This window comes from Trachinotus anak, unplaced genomic scaffold (assembly GCF_046630095.1).
Source record: "Trachinotus anak isolate AG129_WGS33_773 ecotype Australia unplaced genomic scaffold, CSIRO_AGI_Tana_v1 ptg000007l, whole genome shotgun sequence".
Taxonomy (NCBI): Eukaryota; Metazoa; Chordata; class Actinopteri; order Carangiformes; family Carangidae; genus Trachinotus; species Trachinotus anak.
This window is the reverse complement of record NW_027273858.1, coordinates 12,659,549-12,677,102: the sequence shown is the minus strand read 5'-3', so window position 1 is coordinate 12,677,102 and position 17,554 is coordinate 12,659,549. Positions and strand designations below refer to the sequence as shown.

The window sequence follows — 17,554 nt, the reverse complement described above, 5'->3', positions numbered from 1 at the left end:
AATCATTTTCTCAAGGGCCTTGTTGATTTAAACAATATCATATTCACTTAACGGCTGTGGGTAACATGAACAGATTTAGAGCTTGCACGAAAGCAAAACTGGGAGAGGCTTCCTTCTCAAAAAGAAATTGTTCCATCGGCAACAACTATAACAACAGCTAAATGTTTTGCTTTGGGAGAAAAGTGGTGTGTGTTTTGCTGCTGTTAATGCATTGGCCCTCAGCAGACACGGGGCAGGAATCAGGAAGGAGAGAGGTCATGGTTAATACCTCTGTTTAAAGACAGATCTGCTTCCCTTTGACCTGGTCCCTCACACACACACACACACACACACACACACACACACACACAGCGAATAATCCCACCCAGAGGACTCTTCGGGCTTGTTCCAGAAACTATTAGCAGATAACATCAGTGCATGTAGGAATGTAAACATTTACAGTAAAGCTATAAGACATCAGCTCCCCCTGGGGGAGACACATCCATCACATGGCAACCACATCAGCCCCCTCCCCAGAAATTAGACATCACACCTTTGCGCACAATTTGAGGCGCTCCAAATAATCAGCTCACATTGTTCTGTTTGACGTCTGAATTCACTGTGGTGTGATCACGCTGAGCTGATAATGATTTCATAAAAACCCCCTGCTACCAAAGTCAGTGTTTTATTTGTTTTTTTTAACTTTAAGTTGAGCAGAGCAGAGAGCACCCAGCAGTTAGTGCGGCCGAGTGGTCACATTGCTGTGCTTGTAAAAAAAATGCAGCGATCCCAGGTCTGTGTTTGTCAGGAGCAGGGGTCATGATGAGGATCAGAAAGGATGGGAAGATGAGCCCACCCAGAACTTATAAAGAACAGGCTCATTTTTAAGGAAGCAGCACAGGTCTAGGCCACATGGTGTGTGTGTGTGTGTTTGTGTGTGTGTGTGTGTGTGTGTCCATTAGGAGCAGATAGAGGATGTTCAGGGCTGAGAGATGAAGTGTATGAAGTGTGAAAAAGGGAACGCTCACCAGGGAGTGAGTTTTTTTAATTTTGCATTTTGAAAACTAATCCCATTACATAAACACAGTGAATAGTGATGCTAAATTGAATGAAGTATACGTGACATAACTGGAAACATCAAAGGTTGTATGAAGAGTGTTGCCTCTGTACACACATGTGTAAAAACTGCTCGTCTGTTAGTCATTGAGGGTGAGTACTAGTCGAGGTGCTCTGTCCATAGATGGACAGGAAGTTTTCCAAGCTGCTACATTTCCTTCCTCTGACTCCTCTCCGCTCTCATGTCTCCCACACACATGCTAAGACAGACACACACTCCTCCAGAGCCAGCCGGAGGAATCCAAATGTTTTAATTAGCGGCGATAAGCAGAGACAAGGAGAGCATTGAGTATTCTCCTATCAGTGAGCTGATAAAGGAACTACTCAGGCCCCACTTACGGCCTCTCAAGCTTCCCTCCTCCTCCTCCTCTACTTCTTCCTCCTGGTCTAAACCTCCACTGAAGGAGACGCTCATCACTGCTGCGGGAAACAAAGCAGCCAAAGTACGTTTTGTGAGGCCAGGTGTCATCTTTGAGTTATCATCACGGCCCCAATTAAAGCTGCACTTTCCACCATCCACTTGCAGTTTAGATTAACCTCCGCTTGGAGCTGTTCTGTTTTCTCTCACACGTCTCTATCTCATCTCCATCTTACACCCACCACTTGTGCTCTTTGTGCAACATTTATTTGTTTCTTCTAAGCATATTTTTGTTTTATTTATTTATTTATTTATTTTTTTAGACCACATCATTAACCGAGCAGCAAGAGAAAACTATTTCACAGGGCTACAGGGTTAGGACGGAGACTCACAGTGAAAAAATATGTCCTAACCTTGAACCAGTGCTTTATCTGTGGAGGTCTGGACACACACACACAAACACATACACACACACACACAAGCTTCAAATCCACCTGATACACACTGATGGATACAATGTGAATTGGGCAGATCCTCCCTGAAGCTGTCTGCCAGGGAAACACATTTCTGAATGTGTCGATGACAAACGTACACTCTTCACCTGGACTGTCACGAGAACTTTGCAGAACAAAAGTGAAATGGATTCGAATAAAAACAGACTTGAAGTATCAACATTAATAATATAAAAGAATGGCTCCAGTATAAATCACTGCTGATAACACCTGTCGCTGAAGTTATTTCAGACAAGTGTGTAATGAAACGTTTTGAATTGGTAACGTATGAATGCTTTTGGTGAATGAATGAATGGCTCACGGTTTTGGCCGGACCAGTTTGTGCTGACTAGAGCTCCGAGGCATAGCAGTTAAGCTTATTTGACAGGAAGGAAAGACAGCTTTCTTTTCAAGATCAAGTTCAAAGGGCAGGACGCCTGTTTCTTCCTCCACGTCCCTGACTGCACCTGCGTCGCTTCAACACATACACACACACACACACACACACACACACACACACGTATACGCAAGGAATCTTGCCCACACCACTGACAGACAACTTTAGTTTTGGTCTCAGGCAGTGTGTGTGAACTGTGAGTGTGTCTTAAGTTGTGGCTTTCTGAAGTGTTCCTAAGAAGATTTTATGACCTCGCTTATCTTTTAAAGGAATTTGTCACAACATTTGAGACTTGGGGGGAGGGAGGGGGGGGGCAATCATCCGTAACAATGCCACAGTTCATCAGATCCTACCATGGCTTTACTCCCAAAGGCCCAAGGGATGGTAAGTGTGTGTGTGTGTGTGTGTGTGTGTGTGTGTGCGAGAATGCATATTGCTTTTTGCTTTGATCATGAAAGTATTGTGGCAGACTAACTTTTCAATTGGGGATCTTTCCTTAGGCAACAATGTTGAAATGTTCCCTCTTTACACGTACGCACAGTAGTAATTTTGCACAAAGCCTCCCCAACTCCTTTCATGCTCCCACTGATTTTATGCTATGCTCCGTTTTTCCATCATTACACTCTGGCTGCTCATATGAAAATATCTGTACCTCTGCCATAGGCACATTATTCCCTGTATCTCACCTTCTCCCTATTCTGGACCATTAACAATGACATTTCACTGTAAACACTTAGATTTATTGAGGAGCTTTCTATTCAATGTAAGTCTTGCATGATATTTTTTATTGCATGAGAAGAGAGAAGGATCCTGTTTCGAACTCACACACACGCCATAGCCACGCACAACATCTCCATGTTGTCCTCTGCAGGCTTAACCCCACATAGAAATGCTCATAGTCATAACAGCTGTTCCTGCTCCTCCCAGCTCCTCTGTTGCAGCCTTCTCCCACAGAGGAACTGCTGTGCAAGTGCGTATGTGCATGTGTGTGTGTTAGTGATCATCTTGTATCCTTGGTGGTGGCGGTGGTGGTGGGAAGAATTTCTCCTCCCCAATTTGTTCTCTTAAGTGATGACAGGAGCCGTATCTCCCCCGCATCCTAATTCTCCACAGCACAGCACCATGGGAGACATTCAAGCCACAACTGGCGCAGTAGGTTGATAGTCTTTCCGTTGTGTTGTTTGATTGGCCCTGATCTGGAATCCACATTTTACCATGCTTCATAATTCAGTGTGACACTGCCTTCTTAGTGCCTTCTTTGGAGTTATGCCAGAGTTAACAATGAATAAACAGGTCATAAAATCTACCCTGGGACCATTATTCACTTGTCTTTTTGAAAACAGTATGGCCAGACCCTTTGGAGAAAATGTAAAACATGGGCATGAGCAGGAAGGGCAAGGCTGCATTAATAATATAATAAAAGATGTTCAACATATCTGAGCTGACACTTCAAACTTCACAAGAATGTCTGATGAGCATAAACTGGGAAGAGTCTAAATCACATTTCACAAAAGCAACAGACAACAGCACGTTATGCTAATAACTCTAGAATAAATGACTATAGTCTTGGATAGATTAACATAATCCCATGTTTCCAACTTTGTTTTCCATGTGCGCATACATGAATAAACCAAACTAGCACCCACATTAATAAAGGGTTGACAATGAAGTTTAATATAATGCTTTCCATACACAGTGGACTATACTGTAATAAAAGTCTTCACTACCTAAAGCATTTCCAACGTTCTAATGAATGTAATGCAATTTAGTAAAACACCAATGTAGAAATGAATGTGTCAAATTCTGTTGTACCATTTTAAACATTCCAGTTGATATTATAGATATATGGAGCATATTCTTAAATACAAAACTACACAGGGGACCCTTGCCTGCCGGGGGCCCACAGCTCATTTCTACCATGAGACCCCCTAGCAGGTCAATCCGGCCCCAAGTGAGGGGGTTGGCTGGAGAATAATATTTCAGCATCACTTCAAAAAAAGAAAAGCCCACTTTTTACAGAAATACAGTTGATATCAGATTGCATAAATCCAATCAGCACTTTGCTTGTGGTCAATAATGGAAAGGAAACATGATGAAAATAAGCGATAACATCTCACTTCTTGCTTATCCTGCCTGCAGACTGTTGTCCAGGATCATGTTTTACACAATGCCAGTAAAAAAACAAAGTCTAAACAAATTAGTCCAACCATAAATGTGTATCACATGTTCTTTTCTTTACTAAATTTATGCACCAAAGAGCTTGTTTGGTTTGCTCTCACTAAAGCCTTTCTGCTTTACTCTCTTGTCCTCCTCTTGTCTTGGCTTCTCTGCTCTCCTCCTCTCAAACCTGCTCTATCTTCCCAGAGTGGGAGAGACTGCAGCAGCCAAAGGGATTACAACAACAGCTCTTTTATCCAGCAGCACCCCCAAGGAGCGTGAGATCACAACCCGTATGTGTCTGTGTGTATCTCAGTGAGTTAGACCAAGAGTGTGTAATCACACCTCATCCATTAGCTGCTGGCAAGGATGGAATAAAGTGGACATTATGGCATAATCCTGTATCACTCTGTAATTCATGCTGAGTGGTCCGGTCATGATTTCGCTTAATATATGGAGCGAGAAGTGACAAGAGAAGCAACAAAAGAGCCATAAATATGTAGAGAGGGAGAGGAGGCGAGTGACTGAGGGAGAGTTGTTGTAGAGGACCTGAGTCCTTCAGGCATTCACATTCCTAAGAACCTTTGGATGTGTGTGTGTGTGTGTGTGTGTGTGTGTGAGTATGTGTATGTGTGTGTGAAATACACCCTTCCACAGGTGCTTGCTGTAAGGGGCTTTGACTGGAGGCTTGAGTTTCCAAAACATGGGCTTACACCAATACACAAGGGAGTGTATGCATGTGTGTTTCTGCCAGCCCTTCGTCAACTTCATCAACTCGTATGGGTCCTTTCCACCACACAAATTGTGTGTGTGTGTGTGTGTGTGTGTGTGTGTGTGTTTTATTGTCCAAATAAAGTCAGAGTAGATGGCGGTGCGATACTGTTCAGACAGAGAGATTCCTCAGTTTATAGTTAGATTATGGAGGAGAAGTTGCATATGAAAATCAAGTGACAGATATTTTGTTAATTTTGCAGACCACATCTACATCTGTTCACTAAGGTAATCACATAAACCATATACATAAATTTACAACAGCGAATGTAATACAGAAATAAATGATGTGGATAATACAGAAGAATAATGTATATCCAGGAGAACCCAAATAAGCATATCGGTGTGCTATACCTTTGTCAAAGCTTCCAAATCAAATTCAATCAAATTCAATTTATTATAGCCCTCTGTTTAAACCTGCTATGGTCAATTCAACATATATACAGCAACAGTTCCTACGGAGGCCCCGACTTGTGTGGACTTACAAGCTCTCTGTCTGTCTGTCCTGTTCAGACCTGGTATTAACATCCATCCTGAGTGATCCGATTCCAAGTGGACAGCTCTAAGCACAGGTGTGAATGCTCCTAGGACGGATTCAGGAGCATTTGAGATCGGATCACTCAGACCACATTCGGAGGTGGTCTGGCCACCCCCCCCCCAAAAAAAATGCAAGCTGGACACCTCCTGCAAGCTTGTCAAGTAACACAACCCACAACTACTTAAAATGAAGATCAGGAAAAGGTTTATTTTCCTGACTTAGTAGCTATGCCGAAAAGACACTGTTCTCAGTTCTCTCTCTTTTGTGGCTCGTTAGGTGTCCTCTCCCCTTGGGGACACTCAGACTCACACCCTCTAAGTCTGCATTTTTATCCTGGGATTTGTAATGTTTAAGCCGATCGCAAGTGACCTGATTGCATTAGTGCAAGGCCACAAAGATATAAATGTTAAAGTTTGACATGCTACTCATCCTTAGCTCCGATAAATTATTCACAATTTAACCATTCAGTTGATTTATAACTATTAGCACAAAAGTGTAATTAATCACTTTGCAGCAAGATGGCAAAGCAGTAGGCTCCCTTCCTCTGACACAGTGTTACAGGCCTGTCCATTCTGCAATTATTAACCTTTAGTCCGTAAGTGTCCACGGATAAAAAAAAAAAAAAAATTAAATCCAAAAGGGATTTTCATAAAAGTTATGAACACTGTCAGGTGAAGTCCATCGCAGACTGCCCAGCGACTTTATTCGCAGCACGTCTCTCCACATTTCTGCCATTTCCCTTCGTAGACTGCCTGGCAGTGCTGGGTATGCTTGTTTTCCTGCTCAAGTCTGGCTTGAGAAGGTGGATCGGGTTTTCATCTTCTGGTTCAGGATCGGATTCTGGCTAAAACTAATAAGGCAGAACCGACGTCATTGTAGTAGCCACAAACTTTTGGTTACAGTTGTGCGAAAAAGCCACACATGGGTGGAATGTGTAGTTGGCAGCAAGCTAACCAATCCAGCACACTGGGCTCTGATTGGTCAATTTAAGAGGGGGCTTAAAATGCCCTGAGCTCTGACAAAGTGTGTCAGACAGAGGGTGAATAGGGTACAGTATAAGATATGCAGCATAAGAATAATTATGTAGCCTAAGTGTGTACATGTATTTCAGTGGATACCAAGAATAAAATTAACAACACAAAAAATGGCCATATTATGTCCTATCTAAAACAAAATACAGGAGACATGTTGACTTGTAATGGCAGGAAAAGCGCACGTGTTACTAATAACATTAATGATGAGTCAGTTCCAATGACGTGTTGCTCTGGAAATGGCATGCTTACATGGAAAGCAGCCATTCGTAATGTTATTAACTACATCTGTGTGTTTCCTGCTTTGACATATCGCAGAACTGACAGCAGAGCAGCACCTGTAACAACTGCCAAGTAGAAACCGTGTTGGCATCCACAGAAACCAAGTCAACACCTATATCATCTGCCAAGGGGAAGCACTAGGTACACACACACACACACACACACACACCAAACTGTTTGAGTTGTGCCTCATTGCCAGTTATTTTATGTTTAAAGGGGATTTTGGACAATAAACCCAAGGGAGCAGGGTTAGCCACTTGCCCTTAGCGAACTTGTACATGAAACATTTAGATCACGTTGCTTAGTAGCTTGTAGCCCACTTGACATCTGGTACCAGTACATGGACAACACTCTGAGCAAACTGAACTGCTTCCGTATCAGAGCTCCACACTCAGATATAATGATGATACCTCAGCTAGCTCCTCTTTGGTGAAGGAGACAGTGAGATGAGTTCGAAAACTCCACAGCTGATAATTGGGCCTTTGAGTTGAGATTATGCTGTCACACATGCTGTAATGTTGCATAATACAAGCATGCTCTCCTACTTTCCCTTTTTTTCACTGACGTGCACACACACACACACACACACACCCTCGCACATGAACAGGGTGTGAAAGAAAGGAGCAAGTGACCAGACTAAATAGTTTACTCCACTCAGACTGCTGAGATTTGGAGCAGACCGGCTCAGTCACACTCTCCCACACAGACAGAGACTTCGACGGTCCTTCTGTATTTTTATCACAGTTGTTCCACATGTGTGCCATTTCAACCCATAGCTTTCCTACTCTTGTAAAGTCAGTCTCTCGTGAGCTTCATTTCTGGATAGAAGGAGCCTTAGAGGTGAGAGAGGAGCAAACACACAGAGACATACACAAATACACTATTCTAATGGCATGAACTACCACACATACTGTACACACGCATACAAAGATAGTGGGAGAGAAAGAGCGACAGAGACGGTTCATTAACACTCCCTGTTTGAACAGGTGTCTCACGTGGATGTGTGTGTGTGATTCTAGGTGTATATATATAAAGGCTGGGGTTGGGGAGCTGTCACTCTTCACCACAATATGTGTGATGTGTCCACAGATTATAACTAAAGGATTTCTGTGTTTGCGTAGAGTCTGCTTCACATTTCTCCCAGACAGAGCAAAGATGTGAACATGTCAAATGACATGATGTTAAAAGACTGACAGTACCCCAACCCTTTGGAAGGCACTGAAAGCTTCACAGCCTCTGACTGATCCAGTTGCCGTGTAATAATGACTTATTGTACATAACTGCATGTAAACAAAATTGTCTTTCAATTGTATTTGCCAAGTTTCACAATCAACCCTGTCTTCATGCTGGCTTGATATCTGTTATAGTTCAAACATGCAACCTACCTTTCAGTTCCACACCAACGACTGATTTAGCTTTCCATGGTTATTAAAGTTTAGTGTATCATGCATCATTTGCTGGATTCCAAAGCTTCTCTCTGCTTGCTGTTTTTGCACAGGCTGTGTGTCCACAAGTTCAAATTGTGTTTTCAGTCTTGAGGGTCAAAGTTGAAATCTGCACCTGTGTTCAAGACTAAACAACTGTACCTGCCTCAAACTAAAAATAAATACCTGAAAACACACACACAAACTCACCATGTGTTTCTGGCAGTACAGATGTGGCTTAGGGCACTGCTGCCTTTTCATCCATCCCTTTCTTTGGTTTCTATTCACCAAGAAAACAAAGACTAAAAATCTTTCATACACACCCAGATTAAAATGACTATATGCAAAAATGTTCTATTGTCATCCTCCCATTAAAATAGCTACATTTGAAGAAATCAGAAAGAGGGCTCCCATCATTTATGAGCAGTGAGTAGAGCCCCACTGCTCAGTCTTTATTCAACGAGTGCAATTCAGTGTCAGAAACAATCAGACATCAATTGATAAGAATGACAGCTTTCATTTATGTGTACTCAATGGGGGTGCAGATATATATCTTATGGGATACTGGACTCCTTCAGAATTGAATTATTCTTTTGGGCGCAGTACATTGTACACAACCCTTGCTGTCGAGCACAGATATTGAAACTCAGCAGTTCACAAGCTGAAAAACAGGCTCTGCGCTACAGTTAATGCACAGAAATGGCCATACTAATGCTGCCCTGCTCTGCTCTGACAAACAGGTGCACAAGGCATTAATGGTAAGTATCTGAATGATCCAAGGGTTGATTAAACACATGAATGGAGATAACAAAGGAAAAGTTTGAAGTAACACATTTGCTGGAAATAAAATACAATTCAAGGAGTCAATGGAATTAAAAATAAATTAAACACACGCTTCAGATACCTCAGAGCAACTGAAAACTGGTATTTTTGTCTGTTACATCATAGGGAACAATCTTAAACACTGACCTTTGAAAAAAAGGAAAAATAATATTTGATTAATTATCATCATTCTTTTAACTGCCAACAGCAAAACAAAAATTGAACTCCAAATCTGACCCATGGCCTTTTAACACAGTTCAATTAATCAGGCTATAAAAGCTGGCTTTAATTTTTGCTCTCGACAGTTTGAGTTGTCATGTTGGCAGTATTCCTTTCAATCTCTACAAAGGTATCTGGGTAATGATCTGTACCAGGAAATGAATGTGTGAGATCATTGACCAAATGTTGTCAGCTAGTCACTTTTCTTTTGAATCTAAATGGCTGAAAAACATTTGACTTGAATCAAATCTATAAAATAATCTGATACAGAACTGAATGCCCAAACTAGACACCAAAAGTAACTTGTATAGGATTAGTGCGAGAACTGTCTGTTATGAGAGAGCTATATATATTTAAAGGTTTGTTCATAAATCTAGAGAGGGCTTAGGAGTTATAATCTTTATTTGCAAGCTTAAAGTTTGACTGGGTGAAAATAGAAATCTGGTGCTTGAACAGCAAAGCTCATGAAACTACGAGAATTAACAAAGAAACGCTACTGCCCTCTGCTGACTACCTTTCCAAGTGAAAAGTTGTGCGTTGTTCACATTTATCCTAAGCTTGGACAAACGCTGTGGCTACTAGAATGGTTTTTTAAAAAAAAGTCTCCAGATCAACTAGTTCTATTGTACTTTGTACATTTTTTTCTCCTAGGAGAAACAACATAACTCAAACCATATCTAGTCTTGAAAAAGTGTAGCAGAAATATAACTACTCCAGCTGTCTTTGAAGATGTCTTTCTTATCTGCTCTGTCTGAAAGGGTTGGGACAACGGAGGTGGATTTTAGTCAGATTCTATGTGCGCATTAACTTCATCTTCTCCTCCCATGGAGAGCAGAGCCATATTAGAGGGGATTTCACCAAGGAGATATCTACATCTCAGCCTCTGTGTGCTGCGCTCTCCTTTTGTCGTGCTGGTGCTTGGTGAGTCCATACTTGAAGAACTCGTACACCGACCAGCTGATGGCCGTGGAGGGCATCTGGTAGATGACCCTTGCCTGGACTCCCTTGAAGAAGCCCCGCAGGCCGCCCAGCCTGTAAACTGTCCGGAAGGCATGGGCCAGGCCTGAGATGTGTCTGTGGGCTCCTTGGCCTTGGCCGGGGCCTTGGCCAGAAGGCAGGGAGCTGAGGGCTAAAGACTCCTGGGTGTTGAGCAGGGTCTTGCAGACGTCTAGAGGTGTGGTGGCTGCAGCTGCGATGGCTCCAGCCAAAGCTCCAGACACCATGTGGGATGAGGGATTGTACTGTCTGTGGGGGTTGAGCAGCTCCTGAAGGTACTCGTAGGTCATGAAGTGGAGCGCCTGGAAGGGCACGTTCATGGTGAGCTGGGTGGTGTAGCTGCGGTAGAACGCAGCAGGGCCCTCTTTCTGCCATATAGCGCGTACACAGTCCAACACACCGCGGTATGGTGAATTATACATCTGCATCCGCTGCTTCACAACTAGGGACGCGTGGGTAGACGTATTGATGGAGAGGACCGAATGTGACGAGGGTTGGAAGGCACAAAGGTGGAAAAGATGAAAAAAGAAATTAGTGAGCCTTTACCTGCACTAAAGTACTTGTAGTTTCATTAAAACATAGGAAGATGTAGTGTGTCATTTTAATTGCGGTTGCTCAGACAGCTGCACCCCATCTAACAGCTGCACATGAAGACTATGTCCAGTGTCCTTCTACTGACATGTTTGGGCAGGTGGATTAGAGGCAGCTGTGAAAGTCAATATATGAGAATGCAGGGTTAAGGCCAACTTTTGAAGGTGGTTGGCCCAGGGGTGGCACCTGCAAATTTCTATATGAAAAGCTGTTTTTTTTTGTTTTGTTTTTTTTAAAGAGAGAAATATCTCAATACTAATTGTAAATCTTTGGTCAAAGGCAAATGGTATTGTACAGTAAAATGCTCTTACCTTCAGCTGGGTTCATGGCTGCATCATGAAGCAGTGTGGCCACACACCCAGCCGCTCCTGAAATAAACACACCTCAGAAATTACTACACATTGAAACAATCATGACGGAAAACACAGGAGACTGCAGTGAAGACACACAGAATGGAAATGCAACAGCAAAGAACCCCCTTTTATCGTGTCACGGCCTTCTCTGCCTTATTCCTAAAAGCTGCAGATGTCATGCTTAAAAAAAAATATATCATCAGAGCACAACTGGTGCATACTCAGCAATTTGCACAGGTGTAGACTAGTGATCACTCCTGACCAAATTAAGGAGGCCAAACCTGAGCAAAGAGAGACGCCTAGTGGACATGGCTGTTCATTGCTCTGCTTGAGGGTTTTAAACCAAACCAGTAAGCTTGTAAAGACAGGACCAACAGAAGAAAGAGCAGATGAGATGGGAGAAAGAGGACTTACCCAGCCTCCCACTAAACTGGAAAAGAAGGAAGAAAGAGAGTAGGGAGAACAAGGAATAAGGAAATGGTTGACATTCAAATTTTCCAAATTTAACCTTTCTATTTTTCTAACTTTACTGAACTTGACCCAAATAAGACATATTGTTTAACTTTCCTGAAAGCCAGCACCAGATCTGGCACTTTTTTACAGTGTACAACTGTAGCTATGAAAAGACTCTATCTAGGATTTGATGGCCTGCCAGGGGTTTTTGTAACTGGTCAGGCCACATCTGCTCTGTATACGGATTAGGCTGAGTCAGCAGCTTCACAGAGATCACACTGAGGGTGCTTGGCATTAGGCCATACATGTTTATGTGTGTATATGTATGTTTTGTGATACCATTAGCCAAATGACTGTTAGCCCCTGGGTGAATGACATCACTTAGAGTCTTTTTTAGTTTCTCATAGCTGGCAAAATAGAGGGCATGGGCAGGTCCCGCCCCAACTGCTGTCGCATTAAGCCCTCTCATTGGCCGCCAGACTCCCTCCGTGGCTACAATTCGGCGAAGCGCGTCCATTACGTTTCTGTAGCGGGCTGCGGGGTCAGGCTGGAGGCTCTGCATTCGTGTCTGGAAAAGAGAAAAAGGTTGAATGCAACAAAGTTCAAACTCAACAGCGTGCTCCCTTCCCACCCTCCAGAGCTAGGTATTTAGTTTCACAATGTGTTCAGTGAGTTTGAATGTGATGTAAAAATAGAATGTAATGCATAATTTAAGTCTTACAATACGTCTGCCTATTACAGCACAACAATCCTTAATAGGTTGCAGTGTGAATAAGGAGTCAAATAAGGGAAATGAGGTGTTCCACATTGTGTGTGTGTGTGTGTGTGTATATATGCATAACTGAATGGAAGGAAGTTTGGAGTTACAAGCTCCAAGGTCACAAGGGGACATAAGCTGACTTCCTGTAAGCCTCTTTTCCTACTGACCCTGAAACACACCTTTCTCTCTTCCTCCTAACACACACACACACACACACACACACACACATATGCCCACTAAGATAAATGATAGATGATATAAACAATACCTACATACAAGTGCAAGGGATCAGTGTTTCAGGTACCTGCTATTTGGTATTTAAAGAGGGTTGCATGCAGATGGCCTGGCGATGGCCTCCTGTTTCTAAGGAACCAGCAGCAACATAATCCCCAAGTAACAAACTTCCAGCTGAATGGACAAACTTACACCCCACCGTGTGTATGCATGTAGTTCACGAGAAAAGCACACACATGTCCTCATGTCACTCTATAGTACAGCTGTGGTATGCAGGGCCTGAAGAGAGCGAGCGAACAGCTAGTTATTGGGCTCCTCATTCATTCATGTGTGTCCGAATCATACACATGCATGGAGGTCTTCGCAACTATAAGTCTGCTGTGTTTATCTTTAGCATGTGTTTGCATATGTAGAAATAAATGACCTTTGTGCTCAGTGTAAACACTATTTTTACCACTTCTTTGGCGAAAACACAGAGGACTTTTTGGTTTCTGGCAGTGACTGGGAATCCATTCATATGTGCTGAGCAATGTACGCTCTGACAGACCTACAAATGCAACACGCTTTTTTTAAATCCACAACCAATTACTTGGATTTAGGACACATTAAGGGGGAATGACAGTCTATTCTAAACTATAATTACACAATCTCTTAAGTGAGAAGCTTATCGTACAGGAGGAAAAGCCTCTATTTTGGTGACGGTGGAGACCTTTAAGAAGGAGAGGCATTTACTGTACACAAAAAGAAAGGAATGTGTTTGAAGAATCTCAAATATTTCTCAGAGTCCTCCAAAATCTATTTTTCTGAAAACATGTGTCTGGCCGTTTATGGTCAGTAGACTTCATTTTGCTGAGTCACAACGCCCCAAATCTGCAAATCTGATGTGGCTTGCTCTGCAAGATGCTGAGCTCCATTAGCAGTGTAGCAGACACTCTGCACGTGAGAAAGGTCTGTCGACACTGGTCTTGTCCTGGTTCAGGGCTGCAACAGAGGAGGACTACAGGTGGAAGAGACATGGGTGAAGTATGTGCGTATGAACAGCTTCTCAGTCTGACATGGACAGCTGACTACACTAACCTCATTGTCCCTAGCTCTGTCTCTCTGGTCACCTGCCTCTAGTGCATGGCCACAGCTAGCTGACCTCTTGGGGCAATAGGTTATGCCTCCTTAGACAGTGAAAACAGAATAAAACTAACTCATACATAACAAAGACCACATGATAGGAACTGCCTCGGTGAAGTTGCATGACTCACATGTGATCAAAAGACCTTTGCAAACACTTGGTTATGGTGTGTGAGGCGGTGGGCCTGCTGCTCAGATAACCTACCACACAGCCTGCTGGGGAAGCGGCAACTAGAAGCTGCGCCGACTGAAAGGGCAACATTTTCTGAAAACTGCGGGTTAATTCATTCCTGTGTGTCTTGTAATAATAGCGACAGACAGGCTGCAAGTTACCAGACACACACACACACACACACACAAAAACATTCAACCAGCCCCTGTGTTTTGTAGAAAGGGAGCACAGCTTTGGTTTCCCTGAACTTTTTTTTTTTTGGTCGCAGTTCCTCTTATTAGCGTCTTCAGTCACTTAAATCGCCCCTTTCCATTTCCTCACACGTAAGTTAGTTATGTAACATCAGTTGAGGGTTTGGCTGCGGATTGTTTTGATGATGTTTAGCAGTTTTACGCGATGTATCCGAAGGGGCTTCTGTGGTTGACCCTGCTAACGGTTGTCACAACCGGACCGTTGGCTAACGTTAGTCGTGCACAACTTATATTAGCATGCTAACGGGTTAGCTAGGAGGGACGTGAGACGCTAACTGAGCCGCCTGACCTTGTCCTCACAGCCGTCAGCTCTGCAGCGTGTTTAGCTAATAGGCTAATGCTACCAAACCAAACACGTTGGCTACACGAATGATATCCACATAGCGCAACAACGACCAGGTTGTGAAACCACTGGTGGTTCATTAAAAAAAAAAAAAAAAAAGTTGTGGGTCAGCTGGTTAGCCACTGAGCTATGCTACCTTGACACAGTCGATGGGGAACATGAGGCAGTGCTCCATGATCCCGGCCACGGCTCCAGCCAACATGTGGGTGCTAGTGGAGGCTCCCTGTGGCAAGCCCTCGTAGTCTGGTTCACAGTCCTCCGTTTCTGCATCTTGTGCACTACGGATAAAATCAACAGTCTGTATTTCTGTCTCGCCTCCGATCCGGGGTGTCAGGCTTCCCAAGATACTTTCCGAAACTCCCCAGAATCTGCCCCCCAGCCATCGAACTTCTGCCCCAGCAGAGGCACCAGCAACCCCGGGATCATTGCCTGTAGTCTCCGCTGTCATCCGACGCCTCCTCACAAATCCATCTGCTTCCATGAGAAACCGGGAAATACGTAAAGTCTTTAGGCACGAAGACACGGCGTCTTGTGGGGGGGGATTTAGGTCCTAAACTTTTACATTCCCTTGGGGGTGTTTTCGGTATCACAGCTCCTTGACTGCTACACCATTCCCTCCCCACCTCTATCCTCCCCAGCCAGCGTCCAGCAGGGCAGGCCGAGGCGGACACACACACCGACACACACCGCAGGCCGCGGCGGGGAACTCGACTCCGATTGGCTACTAGAGCCAAGTACTGCCCACGCTATTGGATAATACACATGCCACTCATGATTGTATTTTGGTGAAGACCTCAAACCTTGTCATGTGGCACTTGATATGGGTAATGGTCAGCGCATCTGTGAAAGATATCAAATAGTAGGTCACTGTAGGTCAGTCTGAAAGACATTTTTATTTGCTGAGAGGGAGTATATGAGTATGGTTTCACTAGAATTCGTTCAAATTTCATCTGTCTTAGTGTTGCTTTGTTGTTGTATGCTTGGTTGCATATATTTGAAACTTACATTTTTAGATAAAGGAATCTAAGCACCTCAAAGTGAAACCAGTGTATCTCCCCACAAACAAGCATCTTCTTGGCCAACTTGACAGGTGGCAGTCTCTTGATCAGATGGTTAATCCATATGCACACACACACACACACACACACAATTACAAAAATGTTTACAAATGTGATTTAATAATTTGTCTAGGAGTTGAGTTGTTATTTACTTCTTAAAAGATGATTAATTTCCTTAAGTTTAATAGAATTTTTTGTGTTATTGAGCGAAAATGTTTTTATTCATACACATAATTTACATTCTAAACCAAATTTACAAATCATAACAAGCTATTTCTGAGTAACTTATGTCATATCAAGTGAAACCACATTTAGATTTCAAAGATATCAACACCCCATCATGTTGCACATCAGGGGGATAGTGTCACAATGAAATATCATAATCTGGTTTGGATCAGTAAAGGGCTGCAGCAAACAATTACTTTCATATTCATTAATCTGTGAATTCTGATTTTAATTAAAATCTAATTAAATATATAAGATGAAGAAATAAGACATCAGTTGTATTTTTGTGTCACATGACTTGGTGCAGTGCCCCTCGATCTTTAAGTGAATTTCATTTTTCTTTACTCTCAAAATTAGACTGATCGTGGATAAAGACTTCATCGTGTTACAGTGAGGACGTTTAAATGTTCATCCTGCACTGTAACACCTTCTCTGGTCTGCCGTGAGACAGTGGTTTATGATTTAATAATTACGAATGCTGAGAGGCCCAACATGTCCACCAGTGAACTTCTCTGCCTGAGGGCAAAGGATCACATTTTTTTCCAGAAAATGAGGTAATTCTGTTTTGGTGCGGGGCTGTTATAACATAATTGAATTTTCCCCTTTATTGCCTGGGAGAGCCTTCAAGGGCTGCAGTGTTGAATTTCTGCCGACAAAGGGGAATGAAGTGTTAATTTCTGCTTACAAGAACAAAATCTCCTGCTTCTGATCTAGTTATGGTTGATTGGCTCTTGTCTGCAGACGTTCCTTAAAGGAAAACCAAGCAGACAGCATATCAGGATCATTTCTCTTCCCTGAAACTAATGCTACTCTAATACACCAAGGGAGAGGCATGTTAGGTCTAGCGGGAAACTCTAGATCACTATAACACCTCATTTCATTCCCTCTACCAAGAGAGTGCACAATCTATACAGGCCTTTGGAATTATTTTACACTGTCTAAGCAAAACATAGTCAAAAATCTACATTATATACACAAGATGAGAAGATAATTTGTTTATGTTCTGCTGTGTTTGGTTGTTTTTGTGTCAATTAACACCCTTCCTTCCTTAGATCCCAGCAGACAATCTCCTCTGTCTATTCCCTGGACTGCTGCTTAGGCCCACAGCATGATCTATGGCCTCTTATTCTTATTCTATCTTATTAATGCATGGTAAGTGAACCACTAGGGCAATATGACATCTTCAACAGCAGCACTAAGAAACCATTATGTGTTAAGAGCTCATCTTAAAACTCTTAAGGTGGGCCCTTATTGTGAGATGAGTTGTGTCCAAAGCCTCACCAGCTTAGAGAGGATGTCTTCAACTGCACTTTTTGATTATTCTATTTTTTTTAAAAAATATATTTTTCATGTGTGAAAAATACCTTTGTAAACAAATCACTCGTGCTTTGTGGAGCAATTTTCTTCATAT

At 42.8% G+C, this 17,554-nt stretch overlaps 1 protein-coding gene across 1 annotated transcript; it reads right to left on the bottom strand.

Annotated features, from left to right (window-relative positions):
• Nucleotides 1–8,952: 8,952 nt before the first annotated feature.
• Nucleotides 8,953–15,520, bottom strand: slc25a28 (solute carrier family 25 member 28). Its single transcript, XM_071480638.1, has 4 exons — nt 14,997–15,520; nt 12,318–12,546; nt 11,484–11,540; nt 8,953–11,023 (listed from the first exon to the last, which is right to left on the bottom strand). The coding sequence occupies exons 1-4, from the start codon at nt 15,339–15,341 to the stop codon at nt 10,455–10,457; spliced, it is 1,200 nt and encodes a 399-aa protein (XP_071336739.1). The 5' UTR covers nt 15,342–15,520; the 3' UTR covers nt 8,953–10,454.
• Nucleotides 15,521–17,554: the final 2,034 nt, after the last annotated feature.

Coding starts and splice junctions, on each gene's coding strand:
- slc25a28 (XM_071480638.1), bottom strand. CDS start 15,341: ATGGAAGCAGATGGATTTGTGAGGAGGCGTCGGATGACAGCGGAGACT. Junction 12,547..14,996: donor TCCCCATCGACTGTGTCAAG/GTAGCATAGCTC, acceptor TCTCTTTTCCAG/ACACGAATGCAGAGCCTCCA. Junction 11,541..12,317: donor TAACAGTCATTTGGCTAATG/GTATCACAAAAC, acceptor TGTTTATTTCAG/GAGCGGCTGGGTGTGTGGCC.